The sequence below is a fragment of the Lepisma saccharinum genome, chromosome 11 (assembly GCF_977018435.1).
Source record: "Lepisma saccharinum chromosome 11, izLepSacc3.1, whole genome shotgun sequence".
In the NCBI taxonomy this organism is placed as follows: Eukaryota; Metazoa; Arthropoda; class Insecta; order Zygentoma; family Lepismatidae; genus Lepisma; species Lepisma saccharinum.
Window position 1 is genome coordinate 52,224,700 of NC_139239.1, and position 26,900 is coordinate 52,251,599.

Consider the following 26,900-nt stretch of genomic DNA (forward strand, 5'->3'; position numbering starts at 1 on the left):
TCGTCTCGACTAATTTCGTATGAACTGGTCTCGAATCGTGTTGGTAGTATCTGAAGGGAGCTTTCAGACAGAAGAGATAAGCGACACGTGTCGAACGAACGAGACTACTCCAAAGTGACACGACAAGCTGCATTTCGCTTTGGGATGGCCACGACATCCGAATGACGGATATCAGGATTTCAAATTTTCCGATATCCGTTTCGAATGCAATGGATAATTCTATAGCCAGATAATGCAGAGATCTGTTTTTGAAGAAAAAGGTAAATATTTAAATAATATTCTCAGAATTCGTAAACAAATAAACAGACAGATTGGATGACGGATTTGTTGAGAACCTGTGTGGAAGAAATACGAACATGTCGAATAAGAGAAAGTGCGGAGAGACCGTAAAACGGATCAACGATAAAACTATCCGGATAATGCGCACATTCTGATATTTCGGTTAGGTCATTATTTCTTATAAATCTGTAGAAAAATATTCACTGTGTATGCACGATCAACAGACCAAAGCGACACGATACACGCTGTTGAGATAATGGCGCAGCCAGAAGGACACACAAGCAGCAAGCGACACGTGCAGCTTGTCGCGTCATTTTGGTGCGAAAGGTTGCATTTATATCCCAAGGTTCGTTCGACACGTGTCGCTTGTCTTTTCCGTCTGAAAGCTCTCTTAGATTCTGATACTTATCTGAACAAAGACGAATGAATAAGATAAAGTGAATTAAAGTTGTAATGAGACATGAAGTGTGAAAAACGAAACAGTACAAGATAGATGAAATGGAAAAGGCTCTGAATTGGAAAGAAACAGAAACTAGGGGAAATAGAGAAAATAACCAAATTAGGGAAGAAAATTAATCGAAAAGAGTGCAAAAAAGTAAAAAAGAAAAACAAAACGAGAGAAAGAAGAAATCATGGAGAATCAAGAAAGCAAAGGGAAAACCGAAACATTTTTGCAGATTCGACGTCTACTATTCATTTTTTCCACTTTTATTGCGTCATATTCGGAAGGCTGGAGTCTTCTATGTTGTTAACCTTGAACGTTGTATGTGTTTAAGGTGAGTTTCCTTGTCTTTATATATGTATTTTTATTTCTCCCAAGGAACAGAACCACAGCGTGGCTTTAGATCCCCACACGTCGCTCTTGTAGAGAAATTGACCTTCGTTTGTTTTTTATTTATCTCGAAAATTAATCATCAAGAATCTTCTTGCAGGAAGTTAGTCTGTGCAGATCCACGAGTTCTTTTGCAAAAAGTGAGACAGGTCCAACGCAGGAAGTGCCTCGAAATTGATCACTCGATTCGCTACCAGAAGAGATAGTCAAGATCATCAGGTAAGTTGTCGTTTCTGTCTTAATAGTGGTAACATTGAAAGGGTAACTGTCCATACAGTACACCCTGGCTCGGTGGTCGAAGGCGGCCAACTTTCGACTCAGTCACAGAAGTTTGGGCGTTCTTGATGGGTGTTCTTTCGTCCTCATCGTCGCGATTATCCGAAAATGGAATAAATGCGACGTGAAATAAGTACAAATACATGTACGATACCATCGAGTATGCGCGGCGTTGCTCCAGAGATTCGCGGGACAGAGTATAGTGTGCTGGACTGTGTGTAGGAGGGATGGTCCCAGATCCAAGTGGATTCGAATAACTGGTTGATTGATTGCTTTACGTCGCTTTTCTGGCCCTTTTGGCAAGTCGCGACGACGTACATGGATGAAGATAAGATTAGATATGTGGAATGACAAGTATTTGGATAAAGGATCCAAGATACAGTATTCGGATTTGGATAGATTGCATAATCAACAGCAGCAGCGTAATTTGGGGCACACTTCTGGGAGGGCGTGGTGGGGAACGTGAACCTCAGGTTCCAGAAATTTGAAAAATTATCCCAAACATTTAAAATTTAATAAATCTTACCCTCGCCATGTTGCACCCATGGTCAACAGTGGCGGTCAGTCGGTGCTTTCACGACCTTAATTTCTGAATTTGATTCGGTCGCGACGACCTAATGGCTGGATCAAAGAGAAATTGAAATCCGCGGGTGTGAATACTCAGTATCCGCGCATGAGTATTTTGCGCAAAGTTGAGTTCAGTGGAGTACTCAGGAGTTTTATTTTGGTGGTGCTGGTGGGAAGGGGGTAAGAATTATTGCAGCATTAATAATTTGTGTTTTACTGGTTTTCATGCTATTGCATTCCTAGTTGTATAGTTAGGTGCATAGATATTACTAGAAAAAGTGATATTTAATTTTCTCATACATTGTACATGTTTTTAAGGTTGATTGACTGAGTTGGTCTTTTAAGTCCACTTTATGCACAGTAAGGCTAATCGGAACTGGACCTATAGTTTTAAGTGGGATCTGAATCACTTTGTGCCTCCACCGGGAATCGAACCCTGGATCCCTTGATTACAAGGCTACGATGCTACCACTGCGCTATAAGGGAAGACCTACATGTTTGTAAGGAACGGCATTGTACTGACCTACAGCAGAGATAACTGTCTCGATGGCGTTTTGATTAAATTGTTTAACCTTACAATCTGTAAACAGCATAGACGTCCGCAGGATTTTTTCCAGGGAAGGGCAAGCAAGGTAATTTTTTACCAGGGGGGCAAAGGACACATATTTTCCTCCAAAATAGTGATGCCCTCTGAAAAAACACTATTTCAGTCTGAAATTATCATGTTTCTTCAACGAATTTATAATAATTAACATAAATTACCGTGATTGAAATGAAACTATGTGTGAAATGTATAATTTTTAGGTACACATTAATTTTCCAGGGTGGGGCCGTGTCCCCGCCTTGCCCCCCTTCCGGACGCCCATGGTAAACAGGTGAACGAAAATGTCTGGTCCTATTCTCCTCAGGACATGCATAAAATATTCCTTACTCTGGAATATTTGCAATTAAATTGTGATAACCCTTCTTTTTCGGATGGCGGAAATTTCCGTGGAGTTAAAACACGATAATGTTTCCCTTGTATGCAACACTGATTAAATTTATTACCATTAGGTTAACCACAACAGGAGGGAAGCGCGACGGACGGATACAAACAAGAAATGGGTAGGAAAAGTTCGTTGCTTAGTTGAAGGTACCATACCAGCGAAGACAAAGGCCAAAAAATACACTTGTGTTGATCCTGTGATAAGCCCAAACCAATTTAAATTTTATGTGTCATTATTCCAATCCGCTCTTCTACCTTTCTAATCCATGCGAAACTCATAGTTCCACAGAATGTTTTTAGTGTGTCTCTACTACACGCCGTATAAACGCAATTCCTCCTTGTTTTTCGCTCGAAATTGATTCCAGGAAAGCAACTGGGGGTGTCTCCCATACTTATTTATAATCGCCGTTCAAGTCTGCGCTTTTCGTGGTAAGATACGATCGTGGGATTTTCCAAGACGGTTCCGGAAACCTTCAACTGGCCTCTGATCAGGAACTAGGCCGCCCGTGAATGGTTAGATTAGAGTTGCTGTTCTAAGATCACTTTGTGCACAGATAGGCTAACCGGGGCCAGACCTACAGTTTACAGTGGGACCCGAATCACTTGTGCCTCCACAGGGTATCGAATCTGGGATCTCTGGATCTCAAGACGACGACGTTACCACTACGCCATCGTGAAGCCCAGGTAGTGAATACTATTCACTAATATGTTAGGATGTAATTGCAGATATTTATTCCCTCTCTCCGCTGTAAGATCGAACACGAAGTCAATGGAAATAGATGCACGTGACATCTCGGAAATCCTATTGCTTTGATCTGCCCAATCGCTTTATCCCCTTCTTTCAGACCCAGTGTAGTTAGAGATAGGCTAATCGGGTCTGGGCCTACAGTTTAAAGAGCAAAGTTCCACCACCAGGAATCCTTTGACCACAAGTCGTTAGCGTTACTACTACGTCATCTGTCGCCTAGGTGTGCGAACCGAGCCCATGATATCGGCAGTGAAGGCTTCGGGTTCGAATCCCGATCAGGGAACCAGGGTTTATTTGTGCTCGTCCCTTTAACAATTCCATGACATTGCTTGATCCTCAACGTTGCGATCAACCTAAAGAGGGACGTCAATTGACCGAGAAATGCTGATTCTAGATTTTTTTTGTAAAAAAAAAAGTTAGGATTACGCGAAGGAAAATACCTTGTTGTTGCAACACTGCATCGAGGTACAATTGGCCGAAAGACTGTCAAGTTCTTCCGCATAGAACAGCAATGCTCACCAGTCGAGCGTGAAGTTTTTGCAGTGGTTGGAGAGGGAAAGGACGGCCTTGGACTTGATCATGACTGCAAAAAGAAGAAAACGAACACGACGGAAGAAGGATTGCCCAAGCAGCATGCGACAACCTCCATAACGGAAGACTTTTTCTCGCGTAACACCCAGTGCAAGGATAATCGCCGACCTCTTACGGAACAGTGCTTGGTGAGCAATTACGGTCTGTAAGAAGCCATAACACGGCGGATAAAATTATACGTGAAAATTACACTTCTATTCCGAGAAGAGGAGGAAGGTATTTCAAAATTCTGTAAGAAAGACATTCCTTACAACTTTGTCCCGGGAATCTCTGGAGCAAGCGAACGAAAACAATTCTCTGCGCAAGTATACTCTATCCCCGGAATTTGTGGAACAGGGCCGCGGATAGCGGCAGAGGAGGAGGTAAAATCGAGTTGGCAGAGCGAAGCAGTACACGCTGCTGCGAGGGCTGTAACAGCAGTCGCTTCCCCTCCTCCATGCAATCCCGTTCCCTCTCACGTGTTCGTTGGTGGAGCCGTCTTGCGTCACTACTTGCGCAGATACATGTTTTCGTTCGCTTGCTAAAGAGATACTCGGAACAGAGTATAGTGACTCTGTAGAAGCAGGTAGGAATTACAGTATTTGCTTATGCAAAGGGTCATTCGGATCGCGTATTGAAACCGGATCATCTTGACCAAGGCTTTTTCTACTTCTTCTAAGGTGAATCCTTGCGTGGTATAGGCAAGGCAAAGATAAAGACAGACAAATTTTCCATCGCTATTTTCATTCCTTTTATTTTATATTTTGATTCAAGAAATAACATTCTGTTAGTAGTAGTAGATGCTATACAATTCGTATTTCAATAATAATTATAATTTTGTGGAAAATAGACTGAATTAAAATGGGAGTGGACAATTCGCCTACTACAAAAATCCCAGGAAAAGATTTTTGTAGAATACTGAGGAGGATGGATGTAAGAATCAGAGAAGAATATAGAAGAGTGTAGTATAATATTCTGAGAGGGACTAAGACACTGTAATGACTGTAGCACGTGCCTCCCCAATGGCGTACAGGGTAGGGCATGCCCCCCATGGAACCATGAATTATTTAAATGTGAACCTATAAGAAGTCACGAAAATAACATCTACGAGTTTTCAAATTTGTAAAAAATTCAATTTTGTCCTTACGTAAATGAATGTGTTTGTTGTGTAGAGAGGCAGGCTCCTGAAGTCTGCATTCTGCATTATTGGATAGTTTTAGCTCTAAAACCATTGATGCAGGCTACCAGCAGTGGGGGCGATTAGTGGGGGCAAATGCCGTTCGCTATGGCCTCTTAATGCTAAGGCTTGTTTACCAAGACCAGGTGGAGGCACATAGTGGTTCGAATCCCACTTTAAACTGTACGTCCGTCGCGATTAGCCTATCTGTGAATAAATGTGTACCTAAAACAAAAACTCAAACTCAAACGTTTCTGCTAAGAGAAAGTAAATTGTCTTTGCCCCAATTTTTGGCACCCAATTTCTACCAGATAAAAACTTTTTTTTCTTAACTCACATTTTGCGTGGATGTTCAATGGTGCTGGTACGTACAAAAATTAAAGGAAATTTAATTTCACACACACACAGAGATATACTACATATACATATACACATTTGAGGGTCTGGCCCCTCCTTCAAAATATTCCTGGGTACGGGCTTGGCATAGTGGTAACGTCGTCACCTTGTAATTAAGAGGTTTCGGGCTCGATACCCGATGAAGCAGGCACATAATAGTTCGGATCCCATTTCAAACTGTAGGACCAATACCAGATTACCCAATCTGTGTATGAAGTATACTTCACAAATTTGAAAGGCCTGTAGCAGCCAAGGAGTAAGTAAATGCAATTAATTACTTTCACTTTCATTGCAGGAATTAAAGGATGTTACTGCATCATCTAGCAGAGCCATTGTTACTAGTAACTGTCTGGTTAACCTGCATCAGTTCCTTCGCTCTGTCGACCTCCGGAAGGAACCAAACGCAAATAAGGAGACAGATACAAGATCTCGAGGTGAGTGAGCCTATATTATCCAATCTGGCAAGATTAACATGTACCGTATACAGTAGTATGCACTTTTGCACTAATGCAGTTTGGAATGACCTTGCTATAGTGACAGAATTCCAGTAAATGCTGGTTAGCTACCAACGTGTTTTTCAATCTGAAAGACGATATTTCCATTATCTCTTATTTACATATTGTGTATTGTTACTAAGGAATGTGAATTGATGTTATTTTACTGATTGAAAGTTATTTAACTATTTATTATGTACTTGGTTCCTTGCAATAACTAATTGTTACTATGAAGGAATGTTTCAAAATAAGATTAATGTTTATAATGTGACATTTCTCCACGCAAGATTCCTGCACAGGTGCCATTCGAACAACCAATAGAATTTATCAGAATCCATGTGTATTTGCTGATATTGACTTCGTTCATGCAGTGGACAGAAAATAGTGAACATAGAGTTTTATATTATTTTTATTATTTATTCTACTGTTGTTATTGACATCGACGGCACCTGTCGATTAAAATGGAGCGTTATTTTACGCGGATTTAATATCCGATAACCATTCTAAATCCCCACTGATTCGCTTCCAGATCGATCTGACCAGATACAGCGACATCCCAAATGACAGTCATGAGCAGATCAAGCTCCCGAGGTCCATCAGCTTCCCGTGCAGGGTGGAGCAGCCGGCGAGGACTGCAACAAGCGTCCACCGATTGACTCCCGGCGACATCAAGGTCATTGGAGCCTTGGGAGACAGCCTCACCGCCGCGAAGGGGTCCAGGGGAGTCCGAATTCTGGACCTACTGACGGAAAACAGAGGGGTGTCTTGGACCGCAGGTATTATATTGAAAGACTTCATATAATTTCTTGATGTTCCTTATGTTATAATGCCCGTTGGTTTACTTCATACTGATTGGTGCATACTGAGTTCCTTCACGCAGGGGCGTGCCCAAGATGGAGGACCTGGGTGGGCCCTTCAGTACTTACCATTCAATATTTTCAACGCAGCAGCTGCAACAACAAAAGAAGAAAAAAAAACCATCTAAGATCTAGAATCTTTAATATTCCAAGGAAAATCTAGATTATCTGGGGAAATAAGGAAATAAAAAGTTTAGAAATACCATAAACAATTTTGATTTGATATTCTGATGGAAAAATATAATAGTCTAGATGTATTAATATTTATCGCATTCAGCGCATTTTTGCAAGCTGTTAAATTAAATGGAGGTATTCTAGAGTCCTCGAAGTTAACGTTTGTAGTCCACTTTATTCACAGATAGGCTAATCGGGACTTGACTTACAGTTGAAAGTTGGATCCGAACTACTGTGTGCCTCCACATGATATCGAACCTGGGACCCCTACATTATAAGGCGACAGTGTTACTCCAACGCCACTAGGGAGGCTTTGACCCTATGGTTTGTTGCATTTATCAGTTGCATGAATTAATTGCAATAGTTCTCTGTTTGGCATTACGTAATAAAGAAACATCAGCACCATGGAGTGAAGCTAGTTTTCACTACAATAAGAGCCGTCACTGTGTCAGAACTAGAGTGCAACCACAACAACAACCGGCCGGGGGGACCACCTTTAAGGCAGTCAGCTGCTGTTACCGCCTTGACCTAAGAAGAAACTTACGGTCAAACAGCCAATCAGGCCTACCGCTGCCCCCCTGGTTGGGCGAAAGGGGCAACCTTTGAATTCCTCCTCCCCGAAGCAGCCAGCAGGAAAACTGGAATTTGTCAAAATAGCCGTTCTGTGCTGTGAATGGGGGGCGGGAAGATAGCCTGGCTGAGGTGTAACATTAATTTTTCGCAGGCGTCGCCTTGTAATCAACGCACACAATGCTTTGGAGAAGAATATGAAAACTAAACCTGTTTCCTGTATTTTATACTATTTTTTTCCTTAACGCTGATTCTACTTTGGTTATTCTGTTCGAATACAAACTAATTGAACTTTACTTGTCATTAAAAATAAAAGTAAGAAGCTTTCCGCTTTATTGTAACTTGAAATGAACAATGCAAATTTCCAATGGGGTCGACGGACCGGTTAGACCATATCTCCCGATGCCCATAGCCTTTAATGCTTTAGAAACTGTCATGGTCATTTTGATGATGGTAGGGTGGCTTCGGAACTGAAGGTCGGACCACAATTTTTCCAGTTTACTTTTTACATTGTGTGGTGGTAATCGTAGTTGAAATGGTTTATGTTGACAAATAAAAAAGTTTGTAAAATAAGAATTTTCATCATTTATGCATATTGGCATTGAGAAAGTTTACGGTAACACACCTTGCATGAACGAAATAGTGGTTGTGGTCTAATGATTTCCATTAAACGAAAATAATAATAATAATTATAATCTCGACCATCGAGTTACATTTTCGAATACCTCTCTCATCAGAGATTTGCAACCTGGGTGTATTTCTCCAGGGGGCGAAGGCAGTTGGAGGACCTCGCTGACGATTCCCAACATCCTGAAGAACTTCAACCCGGACCTTGTGGGTTACGCGACAGGTGATGGCAAGCACTACGACTCGACGGCAGAGTACAATATGGCGGTCACTGCGTGCGTGGACAACGACCTCATGGCTCAAGCGAAGAAGCTGGTGGCTCGGATGAGGAGGGACAGGCGTATTGACTACAAGAAGGACTGGAAGGTAACTAATTAACTCTGTAGAATTCTTAAACCCGAAGGTTTATGGCTGTAGCAACACAAGCCTAGCCTTCCATCTGTCCCTATCCATCTGTCAATTCCTTTTGGTTCATCTCAACGTTATCCCTCCATCTTCGTCTTGTCCTTCTTGCAGGTCACTTACCATCAGGTTTCCCAACGAAGAATCCTGTAAACTCTTCTTTCCTCTCCCATTCCTGCCACGTGGCCTGCCCACCTAAGTCATCTTGATTTAATTATTCCAATAATATCTGGTCATGAATACAACTGTGCAGTTCTAAATTATTGAATCTTCTCCACTCATCGGTCTCCTCATCACTCTTAGGTCCAAATATTGTCCAAAGGCTGGTAAACCTTTTTTGAATCATATTTTGCTAAGTGGAAAACAGAAAATTTAACGTACTGAAATGGTGCGAAATCCTGTGGTGTCAGGAAGTATTTCTCCCACCAAAAATCTTTCCTAACCCCCCACCCCGCACCAAAAGTTTCCTGGTGGTTGTGATAACAACAAAGATGACTTTTGAGTTTTGCTTCAAATATGCTTTACGAAGGACAATATCGAAAACACACACAAAGAAAGAAAGATGATATATGTATGTCCCTGTGTGTGCTTGTGAGTGTTGCATGCCCTCTCTCTCTCTGCTCCCCTCTTTCAAGAGACCATTAACAGATCTACACCAACAGCAGTGTGCCAATTAACGAGGGAGCTGCGGATGCCGGATGCCCCTACAAAACATTTTATCCCCAGCAAAATAAAATTAATTTTATCCCTGTCAGCCATGTTTTTATCCGGCTCAGAAAAATGGAATTGAAAGCATACAGTGTAGCTACCATTCCTTAACTATGTATCAAACAAAACTGAAAAATGATTCGTGTCCATTGATGGTCCAGTCACTAAAGATTTCCATCCCGAGAAGTAAGCAGCCTTGTGGATTAAATAAGGATACCATTCTTCAACTGACCAACATAACCAAACATGTAGTTTTTTTCTTAAATGTAAATATGCTGTTTTTAAGTTGCGTGTAAATTTTAATCGTAAGATTTAATAACCTAGATTAGAACCAACGTTCTAAGGTAACCGCAAGGTAATAGTTTACATTACTTACTGGTAACATATATGCAAATTTGCATAAAAAAAGAAACTACTTACCAAAATGAAATTACAGAAACGCCACTTTGAGGGGAACCACCCTTCCCCGAAAGAAAGAAGCTTAATTCTCACAGGGACCAATAGTGTAAGTCAAGGGTTGGATAAAAAGTAATGGCAACACTGGTATAATTGGTACTTGACTGTATTGGCAGAGGAGCACGTGTTACATTCCTTCAAAGCAATCGCCCCTCGTCTCTACGACCTTCTGCCACACGTATGGAAGGCGTCGTACACCGTCAGCGCGTCCATCTCTGTCGATGTCCCGCAGTGACCGCCCTATAGCACGTATGATGGCTTCGCGCGTGTCGTAGTGCTTCCCGCCCAGTGGTTCGTTCATTTTGACAAAACGGTCGTAATCACACGGTCTCATACCGGGGAATACGGCGGATGTTCCAGTACCTCCCACTACCAGTTATGCAGGAGCGCCGTCACATTGTTCGCAGTGTGACACCTTGCATTGTCAAGCAGGATGATGGGACACCGTGCCGTCGCTTCCTTCTTAATGCGAGACGACGGTGGTGTTGGAAGAAGGTGCAGAAGTAGGCTGCGTTGACCGTCTGCCTGAGGGACGTTGTTCTTCTTGCCTAAACATATTGTTAGGGCGCTTGCACTCTCGTCCTCTGCTTCAGATCACTGCTGTTTTTGACTGAATAACATACAATCGCCCCCACTCACTATACTTCCTCGTCTGACATTTCTTTATCAGCCACGAAACGCTTGTGGCCGCTGTGAATCACCCCTTTCACGGGACAGCTGTGTTGCCATTACTTTTTATCCAACCCTTGTAGATGGCCATAGATTTTAAATGTCCTACCAAACGAAGAATTGTCAAGAAATAATTCATGAAAGAGGTTAAATGAGGTCGTTGAAGGTGAAACACGAATGCACGTTTCATTTTGCACAGGTAGTGAAAAAATTGATCTTACTGCGTTGTTCAATTAATACACAATTCCACTGCAGATGCTGACCATCCTGATCGGCCACAATGACATCTGTTCCTACAAGTGCTTCAACGAGGAGAACCACTCAGCCCAGCGCCACAAGACGAGGATCATGGAGACCTTGGATTACCTCCAAGCGAACCTCCCTAGGACGTTCGTCAACTTACTTCCTGTCATGAGTAAGTCCTTAGTCTAAAAGAACATTACTTACTAAGCCAATGGATAGTTCCCATCTATAAGGGTTTCTTGTATGCTCTATCCCGGCTATCTCTGGATAACGCCAGTAATGACGAGAGACGGTTCCACCAATGAACATGTGAGAGGGAATGGAATTGCGTGGAGGGGGAAAGCAACTCCAGTTAACCGCCTTCGAGCAGCGTGAACTGCTTCGCTCTGCCCTTTCGATTTCCTCCCCCCACTTCTCTGCCGCTATGCGCGGCTTTTCTCTACATTTTCCGGGGATAGAGTATACAAAGTCAATGCATAGTTCTTATCTACAAATAATAGAAATGGATATAGCAATTGGTTTAAATATTGAGGAACACTTAATCCGCACATAAAAAAATCTCCTACTAATTTAATTTTTTTCTTAATTTCCATTTAGCAATGTCTCTGGCCGACTTCTGTAGAGGAGTGGTTAGCACAACGCGCTAGGACGCCAGGTATTCAGGGTTCAAATTACGGCATGGACATGGGTGTTCCTTGTCAGTGTGTCTATCAATTTCATCATCTCATCCCACATCCTGCAATGGTTTTAATATATACATATGTATGTACGTACATACCCCCCCACACATGAGCGTGCTCTAATCCAAATGGTGTCTGACTGTCACGCCGAAGACACAGGTTCGATTCTCGAGGTGGGAATTTTTCTGTATGGAGTGGCTCTGGGACTCAACCAGCCTCTGAATGGGTCCCTTGGGGGGTGTAAAAACATCTGGAACATGGTGCTGATTAAATCACTTCCATAAGTGCCTGAGAATGTGAATGTGTTTGGCCATACCTTCACATCCCCCCATACGTACCTTCGGGCGGCATGTTGTAATGTGCAGGGGGTAGCTTTACTTTTGTATGCATGCGTGCGTGTGTATATATAGCTACATATAATGCTGTGCATTTCTTTCAGATCTGACAGCGCATACAGCAGCGCATACTTCAATTCACTGCATGCTGTTCCAACGAATTTTCTGCGCTTGCTCGTTCATGGATCCTGTAGGAATGGCCTCAGCTATGGAGGAATACAACAAAGCAGAAATAGAACTGGTAAGTTCTATTTCAATTTAGTGGCACTGCAAGCCATTAGTGCAAATATATCATACTTCTTTTATGTGAGTGGGTCCGAGTACTTGTCCTCTTTCAGGTATGAAATACCAATGGAACAGACTGTTTCTACAACTACATTTAAATTTGTCATAGTTTTTATTTCTGTATGGAATTAATTGCATAGCTAATGAAAAACATTTCTCTCGATAGTTGTAAAAGAAGTACTTCAATTGAATTCTATTTGAATTTTGATTGTCCGACCTCCGTGGCCTATACTCTGTCCCAGCTAACTATGGAGCAGGCAAACGCAAACAAGTCTTTCCCAAGTAGTGACGCGAGACGGCTCCACCAATGAACACGTAAGAGAAACAGAATTGCGTGGAGTGCAGGAAAGCGACTGCAGTTACCAGCCTTCCCAGCAGCGTGTACTGCTTCGCTCTGCCCACTCGATTTCCTTCGCTTCTATGGCGCTATGCGCGGCCTTGCTGCACAGTCTCATTCTTAATGTACCTACATGCCCATGCGAAGGTACAATCAATGGCTTCTATTTTTAGGTGAACAGCGGTCGTTACGACAAAAAGGAGGACTTCACCGTGGTGTTCCAGCCCTTCGCTGCCTTCGACAGCCTCAGGATGAAGATCGACGTGTCTGGAAGGGAGATGCCCGACACCTCCTTCCTGGCTCCCGACTGCTTCCACATCAGCCAGAAGACGCTGGCTGAAGGTAACCTTTCTTGTTGCATTCGATGTCCCATAGATACTAAGGCATGGATTTTTAATATGCATAAACTTTACAAATATTCATATATTTAAGCCCTAAAAATTATCAGAATTTGAATAAAAGAAATGAATACTTTAACCTAAAAATGTTGATAGAATTACAAAGTAAACATTTTAGGAAATGATTAAAATTCCCTTTGCATCGGATTTCTATGATTTTAGAAACATGCATGCATTTATGTCCTAAATATTACCAAAATATGTTTATTACAAGCAACCTTTTCGCTTTCTCACTCAAAGCTATTTGCCAATAAGTTTTTTGTAAATCCAGACTAACAAATACGGCATTTCCTATAACGTTCTGCAAAATATCCTATATATTATACCAATTCATAGCTCTCGTTCTGCTGTAGAAAATGAGGCTATAGGTTTCTATGTAGCTGCTCAAGTAGAGTGAAAAATCATTTATTTTTCTGTCCATTTTTTTAACAAAACATGAAAGAAAGGGAAGGAAAATCTGCTGAGGCATCAAAGAGGGAGTAAAAAAGGGATAAATGTGCTAATCTCACAAAAAGTGCAACAAAGTGTGTTCATTTTACTTGATTTCATGTCCTAAAATACATCTCAAACGATCGGTATGAAAACAGCTATGTTTCTGGAAAGGTTCTGCACCTATTATTATTAAGAAACTATGGCACAGAAAGACATAGAATTAAGCATACATACAGAATGTGCATAATGTTTTGTAAAGAATATGATTTATTTGCAGGTATTGATTTTTTTAATATATTCTACAATATTAATGTTGAAATCAAGTTCATGACTTTTGTTTGCATTTCTATTGTACAGTCATGGACACTGCTGGGTTGTAATGAATACATGGACTTTATATGGAATCAGTACAACCCAGCAGTGTCCGTGACTGTACATGCTGCTCATCCTGAATAGTGGTGACTGTTTATACTTTTCAGTTTTTGGGATGGTTTACAGTACTTCTTAAATTGCATATTCTAGCATTGAAAGATGGCCTATGTGACGGAGAAACTACTTATTGTCTAATATAGCTATATACATACACGGGTTACAGTTTTACACATGAATATATGTTGTGCCAATACTCTTCTGCCAATAAGAGTAGTAAATACAAACTCTTGTAATAAGGCAGCACAAGATATTCCGTTTAATTGCAATGGATTAGCTTTAAAGGTTCCTCTATTCCTCAATATTTATGGCAACAAATACATCATAAGAGATAAGATTACGTCTTAGATTATACGAGTGCCTAGAATTAGACGTCAACATTTACGAAGAAAACTTTGAATTGTATACCTTCAGCTCGTATACCTTGTGTAGGAAAATACAACAGGCAAAAGAAAAGAAAAATATTTATTGCATTTTTCTTCCTTTCAGCTGCCAATCTTCAGTGGAACAACATGCTCGAACCGGAAGGGAATAAAAGCGTAGGTTGGAAACCCTTATTCGAGAGATTTCGTTGCCCTTGGGATAATGCTCCTTACTTTTTCACCAGAAAGAACTCCGCCAGTTACTTTGAACTGGGGCATCAGTGAGGGATTCCTAAAGCATTTTACATGAAAATAAAATCTTATGAGAATGTGATGCCTTACTCGTCATCGGATTTCTGCTAAACTATGACCCGTGTTCAAGTCACGGAAGAGCGTCCATTTTCCCCTAGGTTTTTTCATATTACATCCAATTATGTCAGTGTTGTCACATGAAGGGAAACTTTCGTCGGCACAAGAAAATTCATACAGAGTTTTAGGTGAAAAAGAGAAAAGAGAAATTTCATGAAAAATATCAAAATTGGAATTGAAATTTAAGGATGTGCTGCTCACATGTGAAATTTACGCTCAATATAGTGTGAATTACATTTTTCTTTCTTTTCTTGCATAATTTATTCCCTCCAAAAGGACCATAATTATTTTTTTTGTTTTCCAAGAGAACAATCTTCCTATTCTTAACTATATGCATGGAACTTGTCATGTTTTGTATATTTTATGACCAGGAGTACAATTTTCTGTGAATAATAATTTTCAACCATCAAACTTAATATTTTTATTAATTAACAATTTCCTCAACAGAAGTAGAAATTCTACTACTTCTTATTCTTCTGCTACTAATAATAATTGATAACGTTTCATGATCGTGATTTCAAATTGACTAAGTTGAAGTGAAAATTTAGATAATAGAGAAATGTTTTGCACTCCTAAAAAGAGAAATTGTGTTTTCTGATTATAGCAAAACTGATTTTTTATGCTTCCAAATGGGGTGGAACAGATTCTGTTCATGTTTGTTGTTATAGGATGGCGATGTTGCCACAATATTTAATTTTCAGTGATGGAAGCATATTACTTGACTGCTACAAACTTGTACAAAGTTATTTTTTGCATTAAATAAAAACATACAAATGTAAAAGAAACATCCATGCATTTACTATCATTTTAAAATTAATTACACCTAGATACATACTTCGAGAGTAGGCTATGCCTGAATACCATTCAGATTTAAGTTTGATATGAAACGATACTGTAACACATTTAATACAAAATGAAAATACTTCTGTGCAAATAAAGGTGAGAAGTCTGAATTTTGTCTAGTCAATGACTAGTGGGCAATCCTCCATTCTGCTGCAGTTCTAACAAAATCTCTTTATTTATTTCAAAGACCACTTCAATTATTTAAGTCCAACCCTCATTTGATCATTTTTCGTATTAGAGCTCAACTGATTTTCTATGTTAGCAATATTATCGTTTACATTCAGATAAGAGATGAAAATTTCGGAGCAAAAATGAATATATTTGTCATATTTATAACTGTATTTTTTACGTAGTTTTGTTTGTAAGCGAAAAGCTTCGACATAACAATTTCTTCATGTTTCAGTGTAGATATTTTCCTTGGATGAACAAACTATCCACGAAATAAACCAAATCAGTAGACGGCGTAAGCACATAGCGGTTCGGACCCCACTTTAAACTGTAAGTCCAGTCCCGATTAGCCTTACTGTGCATAAAGTGGACTTAAAACACCAATTCAACCAATCAATCAATGGGAGTTCTTTGTGAGTGTGTGACAGAAATGCGAAGTAAAATTAGCCAAATTAATCAATCAATTTTCCACAATTACTCAATTGCATTACTACACAATCGATATTCTTGCAAAAGGAAAAGTAAGAAAAATAGTTATATATTTATTTGCCTAGCGCTAGAGGATTATTGTACTGAGGACACTTAAAGATAACAACAAATGTTTTCAACAATAACCAATACAAACAATGAACAAGAACACTCAAGATAAAGTAACTTTACTCTGTCTCGGTTATCTCTGGAGCAAGCGAAAGAAAACAAGTCTCTGCGCAAGTAGTGACGCGAGACGGCTCCACCAATGAACACGTGAGAGGGAACGGGATTGCCTTGAGGGGGTGGGGGAGCGACTGCTGGTACCAGCCTTCGCAGCAAAGTGTACTGCTTGATTGATTGATTGTTTATTTTATTCTACCTCGTTTTTCTTCCACTTTGGCTAATGGATGAGGATGAATGGTGGTAGGATGAAATAGATGAAGGGACAATCACACGGACAGAACGCAGCTCCACAGAGGCTTATACCGGCTGAGAGTTCAGACGGCAGTATGCAAAATACAGCCCAGGGTATTACTTGGAAGAAAGACTGAAATTTGGGTGTGTTCATAAAGGGTCACCCCTTACACCCAGCCATGAAATGGTGGACTGCTTTCTCGAAAGTTTATTTCGGATACATATTCAGTGAATTTACATGTTACTTCTATGAGAACAGATTTGTCGTGCAACGAGACTCCTAGGTTAAGAAGTTTTCAAACTGCAATACAAACAGATGAAAAACTGAGAAGGAGATGTGAATTTTCGGGAAATAAATTTATGGGGAAGAATGTCGGGTAATGCTAAAAAATGAAGAGGAAATACACACACACATCCTCTCAACCTTTTACGGAAAAGACTCGAACATTAGGCATGTTTTCTTTCTGCATTTTCATCTTCCTTAACAGACTGCATTTATTTTAATGTTGCTTCATTTTATCTACTAGCATCTAGGCTGTTGAATGTAATACTGAATTTCGTTATGCGTTCATTCGTTTCAATTCTCGTCTTGTTTTGTATTTCTCCTACATAATGAGCAAGAGAAAAAAATATCTAACATTGCGCTATATTCGTCAATAATCACACATAAAAAGGTGCCGACAATGCCATTGCGTACCGCCAGGGGAAAAAAAGCACTGAGTACATATAATTAAAAAAAAAAAGGGCTGAGCCACTAGTAAAGCAAATTTCTTGATATATTGATGCATATAATTGGTGAAGAATACTTGCACACCAATATTGATCAAAATTTGAACAAATTTTTAATTATTGCAAATTTCAAGTATCGGTATCGGTGGGAATCGGTAAGAGTATCGGCATCGGATCAAAGGCATATCGGCTCAGCCCTAAAAAATATCCCGGTTGAGCGAGATGGCTACCATTGACGATTTCCATCTTTTTAAATCTTAAAAATAGAAGAAAATACCAGAAGTGGTGGCGGCGATTAGGAGGGTGTGGAGAGGGCGTTGCCCTCCCACGTTTTGCCACTTCTTACTCCCGCATTATGCTAAACCTTACCTACCAAGGGAAAGTAAACTGTCCTCCCTCCACTCCCGCTTTGGCAAACTTGCCATACAGTCTTGAAACCTAATCGCCGCCACTGACCAGAAGATTCGTGTCCAATGTGTTTTATATTATTTTATGTTTATGTAAATATTGTAATATTAATTGTAATACAGCGCGTAATTTCACTAGCCGTTAATCTCTTTTCTGTAGTAGCCAGAGACAAAAGTAAAGAAAAGAAATCAAGGCAATACCTTGCTGATGAAGGTGAACCGTTCCATTTCGAGCCCTGGTTGGTAGTTAATAAACTTTACACATAACACAAAGTTTTCATTTTGTAATTAGCTGCAAGTAAATAAATAAAAACATTTTTGATGGACAATGTTATCTGTCAATGAGTACTGTTAATAAAAAAAAAGAAAAGAGATATCTTCTGTAATTCAAATTTGGTAGAAACTAACCTGAAACGGATTGCACAATTCGTGAAAAAATGAAAGGTTTTGCTCTTGTTTTAAGTTTTTTGCTTCTTGTTTGGTGGTTGAGAACCTACATTCTCTTCTTTCATGTAACCCTCTATCGATTTTAGTTTTGGCTTCCATTTTTGATTTCTTTTTCTTTTTGTGATTGTCATGTCTTTCTCAAGGATATTAGACATTGTACGTGGAATAAAATCGGAATAAATGAAGAGAGCAAAAATTTTGTGCTGTTGTTCTCCTAATTTACTTAACGATTCGTCTTTGGTGGAAGAATACTTGTACAACTCCCAAGCTCTGTGAATGTCCTCCTTTTCCTGCTTTGAAAGTTTGTTCAGTCTTTCCTGGATACTTTCAGCCTCTATGCACACAGCATCGATGAAAGCAATTTTCTTATCAACTGAGAACATAGATAATTCGCTTAGCTTTTCTTTGGACGGTACTTCACACCCATGCTCTGGGTCATCTTGCTCGGATTTCAAGCAAAAGATACAGAGGTTTGTTGGCCAAGAAGGAAATTTCTGAAACACAATATTTTTTGTAAATATTATTAAAGAGATTGCTAGTTCAATTGTCCATGACTTCATAATTAAAAAATAAAATATGTATTCTATTACATATAATCAAGAAGTTAACTAATGGAAATTCCGAGCAATAAAGCGACAATATGAAATTACAACTCATTACCAGGGTTGGCATTTTCCTCGGGTTTTTTCGTTTTTCTTTTCAGATAAAACCCGAAAAAAACTGACCCAAAACTGGGTTTTATTGGCTTTTTCAGGTTATGTTTAAAAATATGTATTTTGAAAATGAAATACGTTTTTACCCTGGTAGTAATGTATTGTAACATTTAATTTGTATTGCATTATACCCTGTCCCATCTATCTCTGGAGCAGGCGAACGAGAACATGTCTCTGCACAATTAGTGATGCAAGACAACTCCTCCAATGAACACGTGAAAGGAACCTGAATTGCGTGGAGGGGGAGGGGTGTAAGAGACTGCAGTTACCAGCTTTCGCAGCAGCGTGTACTGCTTCGCTCTGCCCACTCGATTTCCTCCCCTTCTCTGACGCTATGCGCGGCCTTGCTCCAGAGATGCCTGGGTCAGGGTATAGTTGGCTGAATCAAAAACTATTTGACATTTCTGTTAACATATTCTGTTATAAAATATTTGCCCAACAATTTTATTCTACTCTTCCTGGAGGATGTAATAGGTAATGCTGTTATCAGTTTTCAGGGTTGCATTACCTGAGAAGGCACATACTTTTGCGTATCCAACAATCGCACTACCAGGGGGGAGTGCAAAAAATGTTATAACCAGTGCTTTTTATGGCAATAAACAACGTTACTCCATACTGGCATCTTATTATAGGTGAGGTGGGGACTAATAATATTTTATTTTAACAAGAGAAATGCCTACGATGTCAGAGGTCCCGGGTTCGAATCCCAGCCTGGGCATGGGTATTCTTTGTAAGTCTCTTCATCACTTTCATTATATCATCACTCATTCTCATTTTCGCGATTAGCCAAATGTGGCAGAAAAGAGTAGTAAATTAAACCAAATCAATCAATCAATTAAACGAGAGAATTGAATAAGTGTGTGTGTGTGTGTGTGTGTGTGTGTGTGATTGGATGCATTATTGTTTATGAACATAACCCAATTTTGAATAGTTGTTATGATGAACACATTAATAAGGAACACAGTAACATAACAAACCGACTTGAATAGTGTCGAAACCATTCTTCCCAGAAAAAAAGCAATAACTAACTTTTTACAGACTTTTAATTAGTATGAATCAGGTTTGTTACTTTCTTCCTCCTGCAACGATACTCAAATTTAAGCATATTAAAGTATATGTTTTTGAAGATGCAGAACATATTTAGTAAATACTATTAGTGAATATTCCAAAGTGCAGCACATTTATAGTAAATACTATTAGTGAATATACCATTCTGAACTTCAGTTTATGAAACAAGTTATTTTGTGACTTGTGTGTATGTTGGAATGAATTATGTTACAGCTACAAACACATATTTATCTAATTTATCTAACCCCCTAGACCAAGGGTTCCCAAACGTTTTCGTTTCACGGCGCCCTTGGTGTTTCAAAATTTTTCTGCGGCGCCCAAGACAGAATGTCGGCCTATCTGACACTTGCAACGCTCAGTTAGTGTTGTTAGGTTCCTTGCCTTAAGTTAAAAAATAAAACATATTTCAAATTCAGAAACATATTATGTGTAAAAAGTAGTAATAAACACATATTTGGAATAAGTGTCATTTCAGTGAAAATATTGAAACATTTCCTGGCGCCCCTTCAAACCAGCCACGGCGCCCCAGGGCGTCGGCGCATATTTTGGGAACCACTGCCATAGACCATTAAATAATCCAAAAATACTATGCAACACAATGTTTTCAATATGCTTCAATACAGTTGTGTTTTCCCATTATTTTACTGGATGTTTCAAGCACAAATACCTTCTCCGTCTATTAACCATGCCAAATTATCTTTTTGCCGCATTTAATTGTCTGGCTGATTTCGTTCAAATGGAATACATTATACATCCTCCAAAATATTTGGCTGCTATGAAAATGACAGTTACCAAGGTTAAAACATTAGTGACCCCCAATTTGGTTCGCAAGACTCCCCCAAACATGCACTATATTTCAAAACATTTATTGTCAAACTGTAGCTTAAGTGATGCCCTAAAATTCTTAAAAGAGTTTCTCTTGATCTCCAGAAATGTAGTTTAGCCATTTGAAAGTGTCATCAGAATTTGGAATCTACCTCAGCATATGGAAAATCCATTTTTCATCTACAATCTTGAAATGCTTTCAACAAATGCAAATGAAAAACAAAATCATTCCCGAGTTGTGATTACTTTCAGCTAAAAACCTCGAAATTTGCTGCAGTTATCGTGGTCTCAAAATTGGTGACTTACCACCACCCTTCCTAAACACGCACTATATTACAGAGTCTTGTGTTTCTTAATCTACAAAAACGTAGCCAAGTCAAATATGAACATAATTTAAAGCTCTCGCAAGACATGTTAAACCAGTCTGACGTCTACTATTTTTAAATATGATGACAAATTTAGTCAAATGCAATGTAAGACCTTCACGTTATCTTGCAACTATGAAAATTGCAACTCAAAAGCTTTCCATTTATGGTGGTTATCATAACGATTGTGATTTTACCACCACTCCTCTCCTAAGCTTTAAAATATTATTTTAAAAGCTTTACTGCAAAATTGCGGACCAATGAAATCTCTAAAATGATTCAGTTTAATATACTCCAAAAATGTATTCTTGACAGTTTTGGAAAAAAAAAATGTAGAGCATAGCATAGAGCCTGAATATTTGTTTACCATTCCAGGTCATACTTCCTACTTTCATTAGTTTTACAATCAGCACAACAGAGTCACGAGAGAAATATATTTTAAAAAAGTCTGTAAAAAGTTTGGTACTGGGGTTCATTATAATTGACCTGATTTTTTAAATAAAAATTGGCTCCTTTGAGAAGTATCAGTTAATACAAGTAGTAAGAAGTGTATTGTGTAGTATTGATTACAAGTTTGGAAATTTTGCATTTAAGAATTTATTAAGAAATCATATTTTTTAAAAGCGAAATAGCGTAAATTTTAAATTACTTTCTGACATGTTCTGCAAATATGTATTATTTATTGTGAATGTTTTGTGTCTTACATTTTTACTCAAAGTCCTACATTTTGTGACATTATGTCTTACTATTGACTTATAGCAATCTTGTAACCCTAATTATGCCACAATTAACGACATTTCAATAAAATGTACTCAATTCTCCCTTGTAATGCTTAAATATGCAAAACTTTATTGTATCAATTGATCATCACAGTTGAAACTATGATGTGCCACTATTGTTTTCCCCACATAAGGAAGTGACTGATAACCAAAATGCTCCCACAATTCAAAATTATAAGGCCCGCTTTAGACGAAAGCATTTTCCTTAGCATTTTTCTCAATATTTGTGCCATGACCAAAATGTTACCGTGTAAAGTGAAAAATCTTATGGCATTTCAGATGCCATGGTATTTCTCAAGGATAGAACTCGTCCTATTCCCGTAGCATTTTTCGTAGCATAACCAATCAGAAGCGACCTCTAGGTCAAAGTAGAGGTGTAATGGCGGCCGCGTGAGATGTAAACAATGTGTTACTTCACATTTTTAAAAGCCGATAACTATTCAACCGAGAGGAATAACGTTATTAGGTACAGAACAATGGCGCTGCTTAAATACATACTTTACAACGTTTACTGTACACGTATGGAAGAATATTTTAATTGTTTCAAATGTAAGAATCGTGCACTCAGCATAGATGGTGTAACTAGACGTGCCTTTCATGCTGTATATATGTTATACATTGTAATTGCAAAAGCTAGCCTAAAAGTTACATGAATTGCTTGCGTGTAATGTACTATATGCTATAAGATTTTTGAAAGTATTTACATAGCATTTATGCTAGCAAAAATGTTATAAAGGAATTGCTTTCTTCTAAATCCGGCTTAAGCTTTGTTCAACTATGTTGCATCAATGAATGCAAACATTTTATCTAAAAGTTTCTGATACTTTTTCTTTTTGTGTCTTGGATATATATATATATATATATATATATATATATATATTCTTTTTATTTATGTAAAAAGTCCATTTCTAGAATGATTTGGAAAATATAGCCTGAAAAAAAAATACTGTGACTTGTATTACATTCATTATTTTTAGTATTTTAAACTCTGCTAAGCCTTTTCTTTACATGTTTTCCAAAAAGAATTATCAATCCTAGAACCTCACAAGTATTTAAAGCAACAATTTACATTTTATGAAAAAAACAAAAAAAAACACTTTTTAACTGCCTTAACCCGCATGGGGAAAACTGGGCTGGGTCCACCCGAGCCAACCCTTCTCATCACTGCTGATTTCTTTTATATTTATTTACCGAACAAGAGGTTTACAGCCAGAACCAGTGAGAAATGATAACAAAACATCGACAATCTGACTATCGTAGAAATTTTAATGGAGAAATCATAAACGGAAATAAAAATCGTATAAAATAATGCAGTAAATAAATATAAGTATTATTGGCACACTTATAATTTTGGTGACAATTTATATCGACCATTGTGTTTTTCTCTCTTTTTGTAATTGTCCGTCACTTTTCCACTTCTCTATGTTGGCAAATCGACTCACGATCTTCCTAATAAAGGATCCAGGTTAGAGCCCTAGATCAGACACAGGTTTTTCTTGCATGCATACGTCATTTCACCAATTTTACTATCATTCATACTCATTGTCGCGATTATCCAAAAGAAGGTGAGATGCTATGTAAAATAGGAAACAATACTAGGAGATATAAAACCACAGGCCAAGTTCACGTTGTAATTAAGCGTTATTTATTTAAATGTTATTGTGATATTTTTAAAATTCTTTGTTAATTGATTTTGATGCAGTCTTTGAATGTATATTATAAGATCCAAATTGTTAACAATCAAATTCAGTTGTTATTAATAAACTAGGAATTCAAATGATAGCCGTTTATATAACTAAATTAAAATATCTCTAGGTATCATTAGGTTACTTGAGCCATTTAGCTTTCATTACATACGTAATTTTATGGTTCTACGATTTTGTGGGAGGGGCCCAGTTAAGTTATCCTAGTGAGTGGAAAGACTTTCAGACGTAATTTACCTCTCCTTGTAGGTTAACAGTCGTGGGTGCTCACAAAGTATGTAGTTGAAATCAGGGGTTCAACTCTCTGATTGGTGCAGAGAAAAGGAACTTGAGTGTTTACGAGTAATCTAGATTAGTGGTTCTCAAACTGTGGTACGCCTAACCCCAGGGGTACACGAACGACTTGATTTGATTTATTTTACTTCACTTTTTGTGCCAGATTTGACTAACTTGCGAAGATGGGGATGAGTGATGATATGATGAAATTGATGAATAGACATCACAAACGTCCATGCCTAAGTCAGGATTCGAACCCGGGACCCCTAGAGTCGCAGTGCGATGTGCTAATCACTTCGCCACGGGACTCGGCATGAACGACATGAAAGGGGTCAGCTAGAAAGAGAAATGTCGAGAACACCCACACAACATTTTTTCCGCAGGTGTTCAGGGCAGACTTCATTCTTTCAGACTTCATAGCTTTAACACCCAACAGGAAAATAAGGCTAATTTTGTCACTGACACTCTTTCTTATCATTGCTTCATATGTTTTGTAATAAAATACTCGTTCGAAATCTATAATATACTAAATTTAGAACAGAATCTCAGCTTGAAAGTTTCAAGTGTACAGCCAGGCATCAAGAAATTGTGTCAGGCTATGCAGGCATATCCTTCTCACTAGAAACTTTAAGGATTTACAATAAAAACTAGACAGTTGGTTTACAAACTTATTAAACAACTCTGGAGAAAATATATGAAAAATTATAGTTTGTCGTAAAGATTGTAAACGTAGGAACACCAATAAAATAATAAACATAGGATTCAATTGATTATTTGTTTACCATCTTTCCACATACAGCCCGAATGTCATTTTGCTCTATTGCAGATACACGCCTCTAACAGATCAAAAACGTCCCACCAATCAGAGCCAAAAAATTTCCCCAAAACCCACTATGCTGAGAAAACCAATGATGGGGGTACATTAGACGTTTGCTTACGAGTAAAGGGTACAATGAGAAAAACGTTTGAGAACCACTGAGTCACTCGAGTTCTGAGTAGCACTCCGAACTCATCAGCACACGTATACAGCAGTTCAATATGTGTGGTTTATTTGGAAAATAAGGAACAAAATTCCTTGTTACTTACACACAGTATATTTACTGTAACTGTACTGTACACACACACATACACTACTTTCCTAAGCTTATACAGTTCGTTTCGTGATAACTGTTACACTTGTAAAATGTAATTCCGTTCAGGGTATATTTGTGCGTTATCAAGATGAAGAATTGGAAGTAAGCATTAGGCTATATGTTTCACTAAATTTTAGATTCTAAGAAGTGTGAAATCCTGAGAAATTTAATAAGTAATTCAAGGAATAAGAAGTGAAAGTCAAAATATTTCTTTCTTTAATTATGAATCTATTAATTTATCATGAAGGTCTTCGAAGCTCATAGGACACTAGGTCTGGGTCGCTTCCAGTCTCGATTCACTGCAGGTGCAGGAGTTTTGCCCTTCAATCCGTCGGGGGTGGTGATACATGCAGTACATATTACATATATTACAAACTCCTAGGGCTAGTAGAGGGGACAGAGAAGACAATATTTGGAATAGGAACCCATGTCCGGAAACGTACCGTCAGAAGATCACCTGATAGCACGTGACGTCTATTCTGCCGCGGTTTCCTGCCTGAAGCCCCATTCACGTGCCTGTGCTTCTCCGATGAACATGGTTGAGTGCACTTTTTCAGAATACAAAGACATGATTCTTGTGTATGGCGCAGCGGAAGGGAATGGAAAAGCAAATCGTCGGCTGTATCAAGAGCGCTATCCATACTATTTTTGCCAGCATTACGCAACGGCTACGAGAACGAGGTACATTCACCGCCGACAGGAAGGACTGTGGTGCTCCAAAGAGACGTCGCACGCCCGAATTGGAACAGGCTGTACTGCACCACATTGAACAGGACCATCCCGTCAACAAGTATGCGAACAATTGCGCGTGCAATGGGTGTTTCACGCAGCATCGTGTGGGAGGTTCTGCATGATCAACAACTACATCCTTACAACCACCAAAGAGACAGATTTTGAGACCAGTCAATTTTATACCACGTGTTAACTTCTGCACATGGTTTCTTCACCGTTGCATCGACGAGCCCAGTTTCCAATTCGAGTTCTGTTCACAGATGAATGTAAATTCCGTAGGGAGTGTGTTCTCAGTTCTCGAAACAGCCATATCTGGGCAGACGAAACCCCTCATGCGATGCATGTCCGGGGATTCCAGCACAGATTTGCTATCAATGTGTGGGCAGGTATTCAGGACGGTCATGTGATCGAGCCGTACCTTCTTCCAGCCAGGCTAACAGGTGCGCGTACTTGATCTTCCTTGTAACGCTTGTGTAGGGCGGTGCTAACTGACCCGAATTAGTATAATAATAATGTAATGGAAGCGCGTGGTAAAGTTACCCTTGTCAGCACCCACACCTAGACAAGAGATACAAAACACAAACTAACGCGACGTTCCTGCTACGCGATTATTCCCAAACACTAATCAGACAACAGAAAGGTGGCGTCAGGTTCCATTATTCACTGGAATCCAAGAGAACGGGCGTAATCCTAAAAATTCCGTTCTTTTGCCTTTTTCTTAAACGAATAGGGGAAATGAGGTAGTGGTTATATACATAGATGTCAATTATATTATAATTGGGGACTTGTCCTAATGCATCAAAGACCGTTAAAGTTTGTAAACACAAAGGTACACTTGCATAAGTCGATGTATAACATAAACCAAACAACTGTTGCGTGTCAATCTCCTCAAGGCGTCGCAAAGAAAAAAAAGACTAATCGCGACGTTTCAACATTTACCGTTGATTAATTTGACACAATCCAAAAGGGAAGGTACCAGTACTAGTTTGTTCAGCACTTCACGATATCGTTTGATATTGATACATCAAGAGAAATCCACGTAATTTACACTCTTTTCATGTGTGGGAATTAGTTTTCTCATTTTGTGTCTTTGCTTTGCATTCTTATCATCGAACGTGAAAAAAAATAATCAAAATCAAACCATTGAGTACACGTCATAAATAGTACATA

The 26,900-nt window shown here is 39.0% G+C and overlaps 2 protein-coding genes across 3 annotated transcripts in view; one reads left to right on the forward strand and one right to left on the reverse strand.

The window, feature by feature from the left end:
- Positions 1-26,900, reverse strand: part of LOC145995249 (uncharacterized) — a 251,399-nt gene that overhangs the window by 144,354 nt on the left and 80,145 nt on the right. The gene's annotated exons all lie outside the window — the stretch shown is intronic.
- On the forward strand, positions 1,121-14,626 carry LOC145995246 (phospholipase B1, membrane-associated-like). Of its 2 annotated transcripts, none has more exons than XM_083131813.1 (8): positions 1,121-1,330; positions 6,126-6,264; positions 6,854-7,100; positions 8,692-8,918; positions 11,043-11,202; positions 12,150-12,286; positions 12,841-13,009; positions 14,416-14,626. In XM_083131813.1, the coding sequence occupies exons 2-8, from the start codon at positions 6,136-6,138 to the stop codon at positions 14,571-14,573; spliced, it is 1,227 nt and encodes a 408-aa protein (XP_082987939.1). In that variant the 5' UTR covers positions 1,121-1,330; positions 6,126-6,135; the 3' UTR covers positions 14,574-14,626. The 2 variants fall into 2 exon arrangements, with proteins under 2 accessions (XP_082987939.1, XP_082987940.1); XM_083131814.1 differs by lacking the exon at positions 1,121-1,330 and adding an exon at positions 4,469-4,509.